We start from the raw sequence: 17,843 nt of genomic DNA on the forward strand, positions 1-17,843 counted from the left end.
TGTTCGCCCCCCAGCCCAGGCTCGGGGTTATTAGGGAGCTTGGCATCTGGCTAATCACCCGCTGGAGCTGGGGAGACGCAGCCTGGCGAGGCGTGCGAGGGCAGATCTGCATCTGCTCTGGATCTGGGAGCAGACAGCTCGCTCTGTCCCTCGCCGAGCACTTGAACCTGTTGCTGCTGGCAAGCAGCGAGTCCCAACCCTTGTGCCCTTCATGCTGCTGGGGAAATCCCAGCCTCTCACCCTGCAGATTTAAATGTTAGCAACAGGAATCTCTCCAGGCATAACGGGGTTCTTTCAGCACAGCTCTCGATCCCAGGTGAGTGCCTCAGTGCCAGCTTCGAGATGCTGCAAATCAGGTCAACAAATGCACCCCCATTTCTTTAAAATTAACTGGATTTTCTCTGCTCTTCCGTGAAGCAGATCCTTCAGGCCTGATGGCATGACAGGTTTTCAGGGAGGCTGGTGGGTGCCCACTGCCTCTCAGGGTGATGCCCCTCGGTTTGGCCAGATCTTTCCTGGGAAACTGCTGCTTTTTGGTGAGAATTGCCACGTGATCTGAATCCCTGGTTATTTCCAAGCCATGGAAAACCAAAGAGAGGAGATGCTTTCCCCATGAAAAATTCTTATGATTAAATGGTTTCATGTTTTTCGTCTTCTGTTGTGCCATTTCATTTTAATGAATATTTTATAGAGATTACTTTTTTTTATAAGGCAAAACTATGAGGCCTGTTTCAGCTTTTATGTCAGTACAGTGCCAATGTTGTCACCTTGTTTTACCTCATCAGATCAGAATACGTTTTGGAGACTAGAGTGGACTCTCTGGGTTTAAAACAAATCTGGTGTTTGTGGGTGTGTTGGAGTAAGATGCTGAAGAGAAAGCAGCACCAGCTAAAATGTTGCTCCCTCACCTGCTTCACCCCTGGTGACCTCTTTTCTCCTCTTCACTGCAGGGCATTGATTTCTGCCCTGGGCAGAACGTCTCTGGAGTGACAACGCATACGCAGGAGGAGCATACCACGCTGCCGCTGCTCTTCCATCTGGGGAGGGACCCTGGAGAAAAGTACCCATTAAGGTGAGCAGTTAACAAAGATGTGCAAACCCTCAGCACCATCAGCGTTTGCTTTATGTGATTCATTTGCCTCAATAGCTGGTTTTTACAGTCTGCTTGAAAACTGGCCCAAAAAGCTATCGCTAGTGAGAACAGTAAATAAAAAGGACCAAATATTTTCAGTTGGTCGAGCTTAGATGGATGTGCACATGTCCGTGGCTCCACTTGTGAGTCTTGTTCTGTGTCCTAGCACCCCTGATGGAGAAGGCAAAACGTTTGCTTTTGGATAGAACAGAGGAACTACGTGAAGGGTAGGTGTGGAACGAAGCAGTGGTGAGGAATACGTGCACTTGAGCTAGTCTTCTGCAATTCCCAGTGTGTTTTGGGGCTAGGGAGGAAGCATCTAGTGATCTTTCTTGCCATGGTGTTTTTTCTACACGCTGCATTGGAATCTGGGAAGGCAAATTGGGTAATCTTCCAATTTCCTAGCCCCTGCTAGAGGAGCTTCTCCAGAGAGTCTTTGCAAGAGGACTTTCTGCCCAATCCTTTTCCCTTTCTGAACTCTCCTGGCTATCTAAATCCATTTTCCTATAAGCCTACTATTGTAATATTTATCTCCAGCACACACCATGCCCTGAGAGATTTCTGTACGGATTTATGTAGCCATCAGCCAGCGCAGTCCACACATCAATCTGGCATCTCCAAAATAGCTGCCAAGGTGTCCCCACCTCCCTCCCGCCTTCTGCTGGCTTCAGTTTTACCCTCTGGCAGGACAAGATGCAGCCAGAGGCCTTCAGCCTCGTCCCTCACTAGTGGCCCTGCCTCAGGGAATGTGGAAATAAATAAAGGGAAAACCAGTGCTGCTGTGCCTGCCTGTGCAGAAATGGTTTTGTGCAGCAGCTTTACCAGAGAGATGTTTTCGGAGCTGACAGGGCTGCAATTACTCAACTGTTTTAAATAATTGAGTGGATAGACTCGCTCCATTACTTCCAAAAGAACTGAGCCTGTGCTGTCCACTAAGTGTTTTCACTAGAGAGAGAAGGGGAGGAAAAATATTTTCACTTCTCTCTCACTTAACAGACGAGCACCCTAGAGGTACATTATACAGCGTATAAAGCTCTTCAGAAGCCCAGCACGTTAGCTCTTGCTTTCTATTGCATTTCAGCACTAATGAATAAAGCAACTCTGCAGCTCCTGTATTTTAAATTCAGCTCAGTGAAATGATGCTACTGGGTTGAGATTCCAGATGAGATTATGCTCTATTCAGTTTAACAGCTATTTTATTTTAGGAAGATGGATGGATAGAGAAAGACCTCTTTTTCCTAAAATCAAACAAATGGTAGTGTTAAGTAAACTGTAGTTTCTCTTATTTGTGTACTCTCAAATTCTCCCAAATGTGAGGGAGAGGAAATCTTGCTTAAAGGGTGTTTGCAGGACACATGCTTCCCTCTTATTAGACGTTCCTTACAGCCACCGTGGGCTGAGCATTGAAATAAATTCCAGTGTTACATCTGCAGTCACTTCGTATATGGCTTCATTGATTTTTTTTTTTTTTGTTATTATTTTTTGGACACTCAAAGCTGTTTCCTTGATTGAATTTTTTTTACCAAGATGAATACACGATTGTGGAGAGCTGCGATGTTGGTTAATATACAGACCGTAATAGAAAGCTTCTTCTAGTAAATGAATCTTCCTTTCTGCAGCACGTTATGTTGCTATTGTCTCCTCTCTGGTCACAATGGAAAACTCATGGGAAGTGGGTCTCCTATATCCAACGCGGTAATTAAATTATCCTCGTTTGTGGAGCTGTTTCTGTTGTGTATTTTTATTTAGCTTAATTATCCCCCTTGGCAGCCAGCCTGTTGGGAGTCCCGACACTGATGTTTCTCAGAAGGGAATCCAGCATTCCCCTCCAAGCATGTATCTGTCTGTCCGTACACGCTGGCTGTATTCGGATCGCTTCAGCTCCAGCCTGAGGTTTTTGTGTGTTCGCAGTCCGTGTTGGCCCCGCTCCTCCCTTCGTCCTCAGGCAGCCGTGGAGGAACAGGGTGTATCGTACAGCTCTTCCACCAGCGTGGCTCCTCTGGAGAGTCATTACGTTGCCAAAGCATTTAGAAAAAATTGTGTCGCGTCCCTGATTTCTTGGTACCTTCCTCTCTTCTATTTAATTTACTTTTACTACTTTGCCTCGTGAAATCCACACCGGGTTTCGTTATTTTATTTTTGCTGCTGTTCTGAAGACTGGGAAGAGGCAGCACGGTACACTGATTTCCTCTGTTTCTCTGTCTGTTTTCAATCATTTATTTATTTATTTATTTCTTATTTTAGTGCTACCTTTCCTTCTCCCTAAGATGATTTTAGTCATCTGTTACGTCTCTTGGTTTGAGTTAGTTTGGCACAGGGTCGCATGCAAAACCACCCGTAAAGAGGTTTCATTGCTTCAGCTGAAGGACAGTTGTCTCACACACCTCCAAAGAGATTTTAGTGCTTATATATTTGGGCTCCTTTTAGGATCTTAGGAGATCTCAGAGCCAGGGCATCCTGGAAATCAATCAGATCAGTCAGCTGTGGCGACGCTCTTGGTTTACACTCAGGCAGTCTCATTTGAACAGGCTTTGGGTCGTGACACTGAGCACCAGGTACTGTGTGGCTTTTTCTAGGCTTTGATTTCAGTTCATCTCCGAACGTGGGGATTAGCTTTTTCAGTCTTTCCTGGAGAACTAAAGGGATCGCTGCAGATTCAAGCCCTTTGAGATCTAGGGACAACACGTCAAGTTCTCAGCTCTCTGGGTCTTGTGGTGAAGCAGGACAAGTCCTTCCTCTTCCTGACACAGCTTGCTGGATTTCCTGGAGTTTGCCTGGAAACATTATCAGCAAAAGCTTCTCTCCCCCAGGAGCACTTTTCATGCGGTGGAAAAAATGGTCAGGCAATTACAAGCAGCCCCTGTCATCATGTTGAGGACACGTCTGGCAGTCCGGGGCCATATGGCACCCTGCACTTCTGTTCCTTGACGTGTAAGATCGTGCACGCATCCCTGTGCATGTCTCTTCCTTCCTGCTCCTGCCCCTCTGTTTTGGGCTGGATCACCTCCAGCATCTCGGCTGCTGCCAAGGGGCATAATTGTGTTGGTCCCTGTTGCCTTGAAAAGATAATTGCTGACATTTCTCTGTCTGGTTTGGGACTTCACCCCGGCAGCCCAGCAGCTCCACCAGCTTTGCGTGTGGTTAGTCGGAGCTCACAGCAATGCCAGAAGCACGTTATGAATTCTCACGCTGCCTGAGCTTGCCCAAGGCATATTCACATCAGCACGTCAGTGGGCTGCATGGGGCAGGATCCCTGTCCTGTAGCAGACCTTCAGGACTCGTGTGTTCAGCATTAGCATCAGAGACATCCACTACCAAGCTTTTATCCCCCTCTCTTCTGCAAGGAGGAGGATTCTTCTGACAGCTGTGGGGTTCTGGAGTTGAGAGGAGCTTGGCAAGCTCTACGTTTGTATGGCTGCAGGATGAGGTAGGGCACGAACATGTCTACAGGTACTGATAAGGCAAAATTGACATCTGGAGAGGTACCTGGAATAAGAACACCTGCAATCTGAAGGTATATGTGGGCAGTCTGTTTCAAAGAAGGGTGGTTACTGGTAAATAATATTTCTTTTGGTTGCCAGACATGGTAATGTAACTCTTATATAAGTAAGTTACCTTGTTATCTAGTCCTTGTCTAGAGAGAAGTGAACTTTGTGTGTCTTGTCATCCAAGAGATTGACTAGATCTGTGTAGGCTGTGTGATAGAAGGGTTTTTTTGCTCGTTTGTTTTGTAAGCTCTCAGCTTTTAAATCTAAATGAGATTGTGCGTTAAGCACCACACAAAGCAGAAGTGTTTCTGTAAGCCTAAGCAGTATTTTGCTTCTTCCCTAGATGCAATGTTTGTTTGGTTTTCTCTTCGTATGAAAGCACTCCAACTGTGGGGTGCCTCTGGTACCAGATTTATCGGAATGCAGGGCTAAAAGATCTGATCACTGCCTTTCTTTACCAAAGTCTGTTACGTTCAGGGGATTGTGTGGCTCCTAAATCACACACAGGGAATTTGTTTCTCTATCCAACCTGTATTTGAGAAATTCAGTCAAATTACCTGTTGGTATCTTCACAACCAATTGCCAGCTTTACTACCCACATCAAATATTGTTGGATTTATACGCTTTTAGTAAAATACTCCATGCCAGTCAGGAAGAGGACAAGCAACAATACCTAGCAAAATCTGGCATTGCTAAAAATACAGTTACCAAAAGACACCACACAAACGGAAGGACAAAGTGCAGTTCAGGTCAGACTCCGAAGCTGCCAAAGGAGCTCATACCAGAAAGCTCTGAAATTGTCAGTTTGCACCAGAGGTACAAAACAAAGCCTTGATAACAATTAAGTGCAGCTCACACCTTGCCGGTACTCCAGGTTAATAGCGACTTCTGCTTTGAACTATTGGCTCTGCTCAGAACCGAGTTTAATAAATTGTGAATGTCAAAATCCCTATATTTTACTTAGGGCAATAGATTTTACTATTATGGAGGGAAAAAATGGAAGTGATAAGGCTTGGTTGATGAACATAATGATTTTAGAACACATTAATTAACAAAAGAGCTCACAAGTGCCTATTTTGAGCAGATGGAAAATCCTGAAAATCATCAGAGAGGTAATTGCACTGGTTATGGAACCAGAAAAGACGGGGAGAAGCTCCTGAAGGGAAGCTAAAGGGGAAAGGATCTGATAGGAAAGCTGCCAGTCTCACCTTACCCATCAGGGCAGAAACCTCTCTGTTGAGAAAAGAGAGAGAAGGTGCAAAACAGGGAGAAAAAAAAAAAAAAAAAAGTGTAACAAAGCCGGAATTTTGCCCAGGGGAGATGCTGACTCCTCATCTTGTTGAAAACAGAAGGAAATGGCAACAGCTGCATTGCAGGAGCGAATTCACTGCTGCCACAGGAGAAGTGGCTTTGAGGAGAACTACAACTGTGGAAACCGTGGTGAACGGTGGATAAAAAGCCTCAGCAATGAACCTGCTGTCCGGTGCCTTACAGCATGGGCTACCCTGTGCTTTTCTGTTTGATTCCTTTTTGTTTTTTCTGTGGCTTTGAGTCTCTCCAGTAACTGCAAGTTGCCACGTTCTGGAGTCCTAAACCTGTTGTCTGTGTCATCTATTGTACAGACTTTACATTCCAGATAAATTTGATAATAGGAAAGAGGAACAGAGGAAGACTGAGTAATGGGACAAGATCAAAACTTGGATACCATACTGCGGAGCAGCCTCACAGCACTGATAACAGATAAAACCAAATTACCTGAGCCTGGGCGTGAGTATTTCACAATTACAAACCAAAGTTTAATTAAAATAATTCAGTGAAGAAGGAATTAAAATACACAAATCGTTAGCCAAGTTTTGTGTGCTGCCCTGACTTCACGTGTGTCTGGTGAAACATGCTGCAAATCCGAAAGCTGCTGTGGAGAGCCCGCTGTCAGATTTCAGTGAATTGCTCTGCAAAATAACCACTGGTACGTTCTTCTGAATAATAACGTGGTCCTGTCACTGCCAGGGCCGAGATATGGTGTTGTGGCCCTATATGAATCATCAGGAAGAGCTAGAAATTAATACATCAAGATCTAGATTTAAAAAATGCTGAAAGCGCTCTTTGATTTCCTGTGGTTTGGGTGTATTCATTAGGTGGAGAATCGCCCTGTCCTCCTCCTCCTCGCAGCTCAGGATGTCAGAAGACCTAAAGGCAGAGGACTGAAACGCTGCTCCGACACCGGAATCAGGGTGTCAGACAAACCCTTCTCCTTCCAAACCCGAATTTCACCGGAGGGCACGGTGGGGTTAATAGCCGAGCAGGTTACACTCGGAGCTGTTTGGCGAGGGAGGAGATGGGAGCAGATTGCCAAGGCACAATTACACTAAATGAACTAAGCACAGGCCACACCTGTGCCTGGGACCCCGCGCTCGCCATCCAGCCCTGATTGGCTCCCCAGAGACTTCCCGGAGGTAAAGTGTCAATTAGTGTAATGACCCTGGACTTTGTCCACCCCGCGCGCTCATTCTGAGCGTGGAATAATTCTGTGTGCGCTGGGGGATCTCTTTTAGCAAACTCCTCACAACACCACCTGCTCACCCGCGCTGCTGCGCTCTCATTCTTCCAGTGATATTCCCAGCTCTCCTTCCGCAGGATTGTCGAGCTCGAATAGAAAGCACGGCGTGCCCTGGAGGCAGCGAGGTCTGGATCCTCGTTCAGGCAATAATGCCTGAACACCTGTATAGAGAACATTATCTTTTCTTGTCGTGGAGAATGCAGCAAGCCCTGCCCTTGCAGCCCAGTTCGTGTGCACTCAAGGAAAGGATGGGACTCTGGTGTAAGAAGAGGAGAGGTTCTCGTCTCCATTAACAACTCAGACTGATTACCATGAAGCAATTATCCCCATCTTACATGCAGATTAAAGGCGTTCTTCCCTTGCAGATTTTGTCACGAAACGCATTTCTTTCATAGGGCTGGAGACAGCTTTAACCCACTGCATGCAGTCAGTAAATAATTCACAGAACATTGCGTGGATGCTGGGGCTTGTGAGGCGTTGTGGAGCTGAACAGCTTGGTCTGAGCAAGATCCGAGCTCCTCAGAGTGAGGAACGGGGACTCTCCAAGTGCTGTGATCCTTCAACAGCAAAAACAGCCCTGTTTCATCTCGATGCTGGCTCCGGTGTCACTGCAAATGCAAGCCTCGGGTGAGTGCCATCCTGCAGGAATCGGAGACCAGACGTGCCTCTGGGTGAGAGGCACAGCTCCTGTGATTAACTGAGCCATCTGAAGCCGATCTTTGGTGATCTCCCAGCCTTGAATGACACCTTACGGCACTCTGTCGCTGCTGTGTACTCGGACACCAGGAAGACAGCTGCAATCGGATATGTTTTAAGCTAGTGTCAACAGGTTTAGTCAGCTTAAGAGCATGTTAAGCCCTACGGAGACAAGGTTTATAGGTTAGCAGTGTGACTCGGAGCATAATCTATACATGTTCTTTAGCTTGAGCCAGCTTTGTGCTTATGTGAGAAGTGCAAGTCTTTTATACGTGCCAAGCCATTTCTAGCATGCTTTGGGGAAGTCATTCAGCCTATGCTAAATGCTCAAATAATCTAAGAGTGGAGGAGCCGCAGGGGAGAGCAGTTCAAAACCACCAGGAGCTGAGGTTAGGCCAAGATTTCCTGTCGCTGCTGAGCTAGCTGAAACAGCCGGGAGCATCCCCAACACAGGAATTAAAGCAAGAGGATGATTTAAATGACGTGAGCCTACTTTGTTATGCTGCAGCGTTCACGTGGCTTAGGTTGCTAATGAGCAACAATGCTGTGAATAAATGTGGTATTCAAGATTACAGCAAAAAGATTTTATTTTTTTTTTGCACTGCAACAGGACTGGCATATTTGGAGCAAAAACCAGCAGTCACGACAACATATTGTTTATCGTTCATCCAGACCACAGCTGTGTTTTCCAGTGGTCTGTCCAGATTATAGCTAATTTGGAATCGTATGTATGAAAAGCCCTTTCGAAGGATGAAATTGGGCTCTTTAGCACTTAAATATTTGCAAAGATGCTGTGGAGCTTAATTAGTTAGCAGCAACACTATCTTATGGGTCCACTTCCAAAAGATCTTAAACGCTGGAGAGATGACACGAGTATGTGACAAAAATACACACGTTAGGTGGTTACAAGAGCAGCAGCAGAAGGCATTAAATGATCAGATATCTGCGATATCTGTTAGACTCCAACAATTGATTGAAGTCTGTATTAATTCACATTAATCCTTAATACGAGGATTTTAATGAAGGGTGATTAGCTAGGGGCTTGGAAGAGCTTCCCAACCCCGAAACAATAAGTGCGTTAGAAAATCTGAAAACGCTGCAGCACGCGTGTCTCCCTAAGCCACGTTTTATCACCATTTACATCCCTCGAGCGTGCAGGCTCTGAAATAAAGCCTGTGACACCCCCGTTTCCTCTGGTCTCAGCAGAGCAGGCTGCAGCTCCCATGTCCAACACGCTGCGTGCACCCCTGGTACTTGCCCTGGTTTTGGGTACGCTCCCTCGGCGTGCCTGCCTTTGTTGCCTTTTCTCTCTGCACGCAGGCTCTCCCCTGTTGGCCGTCCTCTGTGTGTCACCAAGGGTTAGCTTGAAATGCTCTCCGCCTCTTTGAAGGATCTGTTTTGATTTTTTTTTTTTCCCAAGCGTGCTGCTGCGCTGGCAGTCCTGCGCATCTGAAACGCGAGCGGAGAGCTGCCAGATAAAATCTTGCCGAGCCGAAAGGCCGTTGTGCCACCAGGATGCAACGCTCCCACCTCACTGAGCCAAGCCACTGCTGCCTCGAGTGTCCTCAGCAAGGGCGTGAGTCACAGCTGGTCTTTGGCAGCTCCCAAACTTCTGCAGCCCTCCTTTTTCAGCTGCCTGCCGTGGGAGCTGAGGTATGGGATGCGCGGGAAGAGGAGCGCGCAAATTCGGGAGCTTCGCCGCAGCGATCTTTTAGGGTGATCCACGGGGATCTGATCCTGGTGATTCCCTCTCCCTCAGGATCCAGCCAGCTGGGTGTGAGAGCAACAGCTTCGTTTGCTGGAGCTTGTCATTTCCAATTCCCTTCCGGTTCTCTATCAGCAAAGCTCAGGCCCATCCCCGCAATCAGCTTCTCCCTGGACGGCTGCCGAGATGCGATATTTATAGGGCTTACTGGAAACTGTTGGCACATTGCTGGGCTTCGAAATGTGATTGTTTTTTAAAGAAGGAAATTAGCTGGAGTATGGGGCTGGTGGCCAGCTTGGACTGGAAGCAAAGGGAGCCTGAGGTCAGGACCAGGCTGCATTGTTCCTCTTTTATCTTCAGAAGCAATTTGCCGCTCTCTGTTTTTTGAAGTGGCTCTGAACGTGATGGGCAAAATGAGATCATTGGGAAGCCGTCCTCCGTTTTAGGAATACTTGAAATATTAGCAGAGTGCACCCCGAACTGCTTAAACAAGTGCCTACCGGGGTAAGAGTTTGGATACAAAGCTGGCAATTTATAACGTGGTATGAGGGCTTGGAGCATGACAGATGGGTCCCAGCTTGGAATAATAAAGCCCAAATGGAAGAATGTAGAGGGGCAGAACCCCGGGGTGGATGTTGCGAAACGGAGGAGGTATTCTTGTCTTGGACAAGTAACTTCTATTCTTCTCCATCTTCCTGTTTGCATAACGTTAGTTCTTTTTACTCGGTGATTGTGAAGTTTTACTGGCTAATGGGTGGTTGTGTTTGAAAGCCTTCGCTTAAGAACACTCTTGAAAAACCAAGCATTGACATCGACTCCCTTTCCTTCCCTAAATGCCTCTGTGCTACAGAAAAGCCCTCGAAAGAGCAGAGGATGAAAATATCCAGAACTGGGTGACCTCACACGTGGCACAACCCCAACACCCTTCCTTGCTAGTGGCATCCCCCAGGGAATCAGGCATTTGGGGCCGTGGGGCAGGCAGTTTTCCAACCTGAAGCCCCAGGCTGATGACCCGCGGGGAGCCACGTGCCTCTGTGCTGTGCTCCCCCGGGCTGGGCAGCTCAACCCTGCAGCCTCCAGGCCCAGCCAGGATGGATTTTGCCAGCTCAGATGCTTCATTCCCCCACGGACCCGTGGGCGGTTAGCGTCGGCTGCGTGTTTACAGGCTCTCCTCCTTTGCTATGGCCCAGAAAAAGGCTGACGTAGCTGAGCGATGTGGATGCTTTAACCATGCTCTGTCTCCAAACAGTTGCATTCTGGAAGCCCCGCTAATAACTTCCATCATTTGTTCCCGTTCTAGTTTTGCCAGTGAAGAATACCAAGGAGTTATGGAGCGAATATCGGCCGTGGTGCAGCAGCACAAGGAGACCATGGTGCCAGGAGTGCCACAGCTTAACGTGTGCGACAAGGCCGTCATGGTGAGTAGCTAAAACATCAAAAAAAAATCTCATCTTAAACTATATTTTGCATTTAAAAAGTCACCTGCTGTCGGGAAGGGATGGAGAAGAAGGAGGCTGTCCTTCCACAGAGGGGAGGGCTGGGCAATGTCTGCCAAGTCCCTCAGCACGCTGTGATAAACTGTGAGTTCCTTCCTTCGAGATATCGACAACTGCAGATGCTTCTCCTTTCTAGTCCCCCCTCTGCAAATCTCACAAGTCCTCTACATTTCGAGTGGTGGGACTGAGACAGAGCCTCTTGTCTTTTTTTTGTGCTGTATCAGCGAGTATCTGTGGTGTAGCTCAGTCCCCTCCAAGTCCACCTGTGCCTGTCTTTTCCAAAGTCCTTCTGGCTTGAAGCAGGCCAAATGTGTTTGCAGGTCTGCAGGCCAGTTTGAATTAAACACTGGAAAGTCACAGTTTACCTTTCCTATCAAACGCCACTTGCTTTGTTGTGAACCTGGAAAAAACCTGGATGGTCCATATTAGATAAAGCTGTCGGATGACAAGAGGTTGTGTAGTTTTAAGGGGATGTGCCTGTAAAGACTGACACGAAATAGTAACAGGCAAAGTCTTCCTGACACCGAAATAATCTCCTCAAACAAACAGTGAGTACCTGCTGCCTGGGGTCTGTCTCCAGACAGATAGAAAAGTTCAAAATGTGGAGCTGTCTGTTCAGTAAGAAGGCAAAGATCTTTTTTAGTTTAGTAACATCTTTTATTTTTGGATGTTAAGCAGCAAAAAAGATTTGAAGTACCATTGTTCCTGTGTTATTTTGTTATTCAACATTTCCCTTAACAAACACTGTTCCGTGCACCTCTGGGACTTTCTGGGTTCAGGGACTCTCCCCAGTGCCTGCCAGAGCCCTTCAGTGGAAGGGCATTTCTTCTGGGTGGACTCCAGCTCCAAAACTGCTTCGTAAAGTGTAGGCATACACTGAACATCTCCTGGACTTCATCCCAAATCCTCAGCTCTCAAATTGGGGCTGCTGACGGTCAGTTTTCTCCCTGAACACATCTGGTTCTTTTCTCAGCTGGGCAGAAGTTTTGCCTTTCCTCTCACCAGACCACAAGCTGCCTCTTCTGCTTTGGCTGTGGCAATGTCCTGGCTGAGCCTAGGCCAGTCGTACCTGCCATCTATAAGCAAAAGAGGTTAAAGACTGCATCAAACCAGGTCATTCAGGCTGTCTGAGGGGGAGAGCCCTCCCCAGTGGGCTGGGTGATGCTCTAATCTCGGTAGAAATGTTCAAATCTCAGCAGGAAGCTTTTTTACATCACAGATTTTCTATTCGACGTACACTTCTAATTGGCTGATGACGCAGTCACAAAACTAAAATAAACAGGCACCAAATTATTGTCTGCCTTTTGAGACCAGAACTAAAGGTAACCAAATCTTCTTGGAGCACCAGGATTGGTGGGGTTGGTTGGACCCTAAACCTGTCTTTGGGGGGTGCTGGGAGATAACCATCGCTTCTTAAAGCCATGCCCCAAAACGTCTTTGAAATTCTGCTGGCCCATCCGTAGCATAGCCCACCAGCAGTGGAGATGGAGCTCCTCGGGGCTCTCAGCTCTTACAGCCCTGATCCACAAAAGCTGACTTAGACTGCGAAACTGAAGCAGATGCAGTCTGTTTTTCCCAAAAAAAAATGAATATTTTCTTTGTTTCTTTGAATCTCTGTTGCCTCTACAGAGTGGTCAAGCATCTGAAACTCCCAGTGGTGCTTGCGCGTTTTAAAATTGAGGAGCAGAGTTAGAAATCAGCATTAATTGCTCCTGAATCATCTGAAGCCCTTCACGCAGCGCTGTGTGCTGCTCTGCCTGGCAGATAGCTGGTGTCTCACTGCCATCTGTTGTCAGCTGGAGGGAACAGAAACCTGCTCCGGCATTTTTTCTGGGGTTAAGCTTTCCTTTCCCTCCATAGGAATTTAATTCCACGCAAACGTAAATGACTTGAAAAAATAAATAGAAGGCGATGGGTCAGGGCTGAACGGACCTTTAGTAGTGATAAAAACTCGCCCGTGGATGGGTAGACCTGAAGAGGAAGAGGGTCAGAGAAAGACCATAAAAGATTTCTGAAGGCAGAATGGGAAAACAGAGTTCCACCAAAACCTCATGATCTGTTTGCTCCTACAAGAAAGAGAAGAAATCACCAGAGTCCTGGCAGGCTGCATTTGTACAGGAGAGCCCACGGTACCCCAGCAAAGGGAATCGTCTGCTGTGTAACCATTTGAAGTCCTTCCTAAAGCCTTTGTGAACAGGATTTGGAGTTGGAAATGTGATGAGCCCAGCAGCATCAGTTGTGAGATGGGTTTTATCTTTCAAGGAGGACATAAGAGCATCTTTGTGAGAACTGAAAGGGGTTACTTAGGGTACAGGGCTTAGCACATACCTGATATGAATGCTTGACTTCATTTTTCTCTATATTTTGTTTGTTTCTAACAGAATTGGTCTCCCCCAGGCTGTGAGAAACTAGGGAAGTGCCTGCAACCACCCGAGTCGAATCCTAAGAAGTGCTTTTGGCCTCATTGACCTTTTATGCAGCCCTCAGGAGCTACTCAGAAAAGCCATAACCAGCTGGACACGGCGTTTACAATGCATGTCTTCTCATGTTGGCACTCCTGTTTACACGGGAAGGGTGTGATGTATATGTGATATCATCATTTGCTCTTCCAAAAGGGCCAGTGTTTATATTGCTAGTGCTCAGGGTTTAGCCTGTACTCCCCTCTTGTTTTAGTTCTTTCCGTAAATGGTAAATTCTCAGTGAAGACTACTTCAACTCTAAAAGCTCTCTGGACAAGCACAACTTTGCTGTTAGCTCAGAACCACCACGGATGCACCTTTCCTCTGGCTCCTTCCACCCAACCTCTCAAATCAGTGCTCATGCGGATGCCCCAACGGCGGCCACGGGGTGCAGGAAATGTACAGTAGCCAGAAAACCCTGCCCAAACTCCCCGTGTTTTCTTTGCCTATCGCTTGTTGTTTTAACATTCGATTTCCATTGTGCACTCTTTGGACACCAGCCTGTTTTTTCCCCGTTCTTCCTAAATTTGCAAGTACTGGGTGCAGCTTTACTGCTGAGCATCGCTGAGTGTGCACAAGTGCTCCCTCCTGTCCTCGACCAAGGGGTTGGCTCCAGGGACAACGCACACCCTGTGTTCGTGCCATCTGTAGCTGCAAACGTTCAGTAGGTCAAGTTGTAAAGAAATTTGAAGACAGTGTTCCTGTAAGTATTGCCTTGTCGGTGGCATGCAGCATGTTCTTGGGGAGCTGCGGGGCAGTTGTTCAGTTAAGGGGGTTTCTTCGTTTCCAAAAATCTAGGTCCAAATATGGTTTAAGTCACGCTTCTGGCCTCATGATCTGGGCCTAGCCAACTGCAGGCTCAGAAATGCCCGTTTACACCAGATGTTAACTCTTGACCCTGTTTGCAGTCTATGCTCTCTGAGGAATTCTCCTTGTGCAAACTTTCCAGGGTCTGGGTGCAGCACTTCTCTAAACAGAGTTCACGGTAAATGCAGATTCTTCGCATAACTTCACACTGCAAATTTCACCTCTGATTTTGAGCCGTTTTTACACTCCTCACTACTGCTAATAAACATCTCTTGGACAGAACAGAGCCTAGCCAGGTTATTGCGGGTCTGCAAGAATGGCCAGAAGCAATCATGAACGCGCCGTTTGCACCAGTGACGGGTTCACTTCCAGCCCTCCTGTGTTTGAGACAGGGCACATGCCCTTTCTGCGTGGCATTTTGCTGCCTTGGGACTATAAACAGTCCTGCTTCCATCCCAAGCAAAGCCTGGGGCTGGCGTGAGACGTGCTGAGAGTTTGTGTTAACCGCTCTGTTCCGCCTGCTGCGGGCTCCTCCACTTTGTGTTCTTACCTGCCCTGTAATCCCGAACGCTTTCTCCCCGTTCCCATGATTTATGCTACCTGTAATCTCCTCGGCAGTAATTCCTCCTGTACGTCTGATGGAGCTGGATAATCCTGTAAGATTGCAATGAGTACAGCCCCTGAGTCAGCTCCTCGCACCCCATCCATCAGAATCCCAGCCAGCAGCGCCGGCTGCCAGCCCCTCGGAACCTCGCTGCCTGCTCATCTGCAGATGACATTTGTTTGCAGTCCAAGCGTCTTAGCTGCTCTGCCTCGTTCCTAATTGTCCCCGCTGGCATCTCAAGGCATTTTTCAGTTCACTCATAACATTTCTCCCTGTTTTGGCAGGGTGTCATCAGTTTTGAGACTCGGCTCCCCCTGTTCCTGGTGGTGCTGTTTGGTAGGAGGGCTGCCAGCAGCTGTGTGTCTGTCCACACACGAAACCCCCAGCTTTCTATTTTCTGGGTCTGATCCTCCTCTGCGTTAGTGCTTGTGTCACAGAGACGTGTTCAGAGCCCTGTTATCAGCAGATAAAGATCCCACCAGACGAGGGAGTCCGTCACTGCAGCTCCCTGAGAACTGCTGGCAGCTCTCGCATAGCTCTGCCCGTGTCTGCTGCAAACTTCACCAGCACTTTGTCTTTCCGTGTGCTTATTGAGAGATCCCAGCACAGGCTCACAGCTCACCAGAGCACTAGCCTGGACACGTTTCTTCTTCTTACCACTTGCAGCGTGCACATTGTGAGCATACTGAGCGCCTGTTGCCCCGTGTCCCCTGCCTGCCACTTCATTCTTTTCTTTTTCCCAGCTTGCAGTTTTGCAGCTAGGGCTTTTCGCCCCGTCTGCAGGGCTTGCTCGGACAAGCCGTCCTGTTCTCAGCCTGCTCGGTGTTTGTCTGGTTACCCAGCACCCGAAGTCGTCCCCCCCTGCTGACACAGGCGCTCGGTGCATGGGTGCTGGGTGTAAACTTTGCGCTTCGAAGGCTGGCTGCTGCCACAGAGCTGACCCGGTGCTTGTTTACTCATCTGCTTCGTGTTCATTTATTATAAAAGATCAAAGCTTCGCATGAAGAAGCGACTGCTTTAAATTTAAATAAGCGTAGTAGTTTTACAGCTGGATGGCTAGGAATTTTAAGTCCGTTCCTTTCCCAAAGATGTACAGATTTTAGAGTTGTGAGATAAGGAACTGATGAAAATAAACTAACTTATCAGCAGTGCACGATGTGGTTTGTCTGCACACACCTGTAAAACAACTGACTGGCACCCTGCTTCGGGGTAGATTCACGGATGTGCCTTGCAGGTCATGGGACTGACTTGGGTTTAAAATAACTTGTTTTGTTTTCCCTGTATTATTTTTACCCTGGATCAATTTCGCAGCCCACACAGCTGCCCGAGCACAATTGGGAGGCTGGTGTGAGGACCAGGGCACCGAGTGGCTGCCAACAGCAGCACAGCCGCAGGGATAAACGCCTGGCAGCCTGCAGCTCTGCTGGGGGGCAGCTAAAAGCCCCCCAGGCACACCCTGGGGGACGAGGCAGCCAGCACGTGTTCCCACATCTGCCCTTAATAATTACCCAGAGCCCCTGATCCGCAGTTGGTCCCGTTTTGGGGGCATCCCGTGCTGGGGAAGGTGGTGGCATCCCAGGGGCTGCCTGGGGTTGCGCACACGATCGCTGTGGGTCTGGCAGGATTTGCTGACCGACAGTGGTGGCTTCCTTCCCCGAGCTGCAAGATACAGGGGCTGAGGGGAAGATGATGTCGGCCTCACTGCTTCTTTGTGGCATTCCTTCCTTTGTATTGAAATGCATCTCCAAAATGCTGAAAGCTTAATATCTGCTCGGGCTGAGAGTCCAAGGAATTCCTCTCCGGCCTTTAATTTCCAATTAGCTGAGTGACTCTCCCTCCTCTGCCCCTGAGGCTGTGTTATCATCCAGCCCTCCACGCAGAGAAGCTCCTGAAATTGATGTAACTAATAATCGTGGCCAAAGTCCCCCTGCATTTACAGGCTGTGGCTGCAAAAACGGAGCCCTGATGTAAAAACCGGCAGCGACAAATGGATTATTTCGGTGGCAAATTAGTCCCTGCGGACCGGCAATTTGGGGATCTGAACAGTGGAATTGGAAAGCAGAAGATCAATTCCAAACACTTAGAGCCGAGGTTAATGCCCTTCAAGCAGCATTGAGTGCAGCGATGAGAGATAACGCGCCTTTGCATTTCAACTGCGGAGCCGGGGAGCGCGGCTTGAAAAGTGAAAACGGGAAAGTTCGGAGCAGAACAAGAGCGGGAGATGCCCCGTGGTTGCTAATAAAACCTTTCGCAGTGTCTGGGGACTGAGTTTTCGGGCAAGTATTGAGGATGCCAGCGGGCTTTTACTAAAGGAAGTGGAACTAATGGTGCTGAGAAGGAGGTTGTGGAACTGGGGACGGTGGCTGCCGTGCAGAAGCTTGGCAAGCTTGGCGCTCGCAGCTCTCAGTACCTGCCGAGTCGAGCCTTGCCCAACCGTGGTGGATGACTTCCAAAAGCCTCCTGGCTTTGTGCAAAGTGAGGCAGCTGAGACGAAGCTCTCCTGGAGGTTTGAGAGCGCTCCTCCTTCCGCTGAGGGCATCTCCGCAGTCGTCACGCGAAGTAATTCCAGCAGCTGAAGGAAAATGTTTGAAGGTGAGAATGGTTTCACTCGGGGACTTGGGGGGGAGCCAGTGCTGGGAGGCAGCTCGGTGCAGAGCTGCAAGCAGCCTCTCCAGCACTGCTGGATGAGAATCTCTGAGAATCTCTCCCCAGGGATCCTGCTGTGGTCCTCAGCACTGGGAAGCTTTACAGCCTGCGCTCCAAGAGTTACTCCGAGTGCTTCTTCATACCCAAATAACTGTTTTGCAGCTGGAGTGCCTTGTTTGCTGTTTTTCTTGACAGTTTTAATACTTGGAAAAAAACTTTTGCTTTTGTTTTCTGATGCTGTTTGGTGTTTTTC

At 48.1% G+C, this 17,843-nt stretch overlaps 1 protein-coding gene across 1 annotated transcript in view; it reads left to right on the top strand.

Annotated features, from left to right (window-relative positions):
* The window catches only part of GALNS (galactosamine (N-acetyl)-6-sulfatase), a 44,345-nt gene extending 28,442 nt beyond the window's left edge, over positions 1 to 15,903 (top strand). The window contains exons 12-14 of the mRNA XM_084294439.1: positions 951 to 1,072; positions 10,879 to 10,996; positions 13,456 to 15,903. Of these exons, the coding sequence (XP_084150565.1) occupies positions 951 to 1,072; positions 10,879 to 10,996; positions 13,456 to 13,542 (327 nt within the window). The 3' untranslated portion in view covers positions 13,543 to 15,903. The remainder of the gene's footprint in view (positions 1 to 950; positions 1,073 to 10,878; positions 10,997 to 13,455) is intronic.
* The last annotated feature ends 1,940 nt before the right edge of the window (positions 15,904 to 17,843 follow it).

Source organism: Netta rufina (genome assembly GCF_964035555.1).
Source record: "Netta rufina genome assembly, chromosome: 13".
Lineage (NCBI taxonomy): Eukaryota > Metazoa > Chordata > Aves > Anseriformes > Anatidae > Netta > Netta rufina.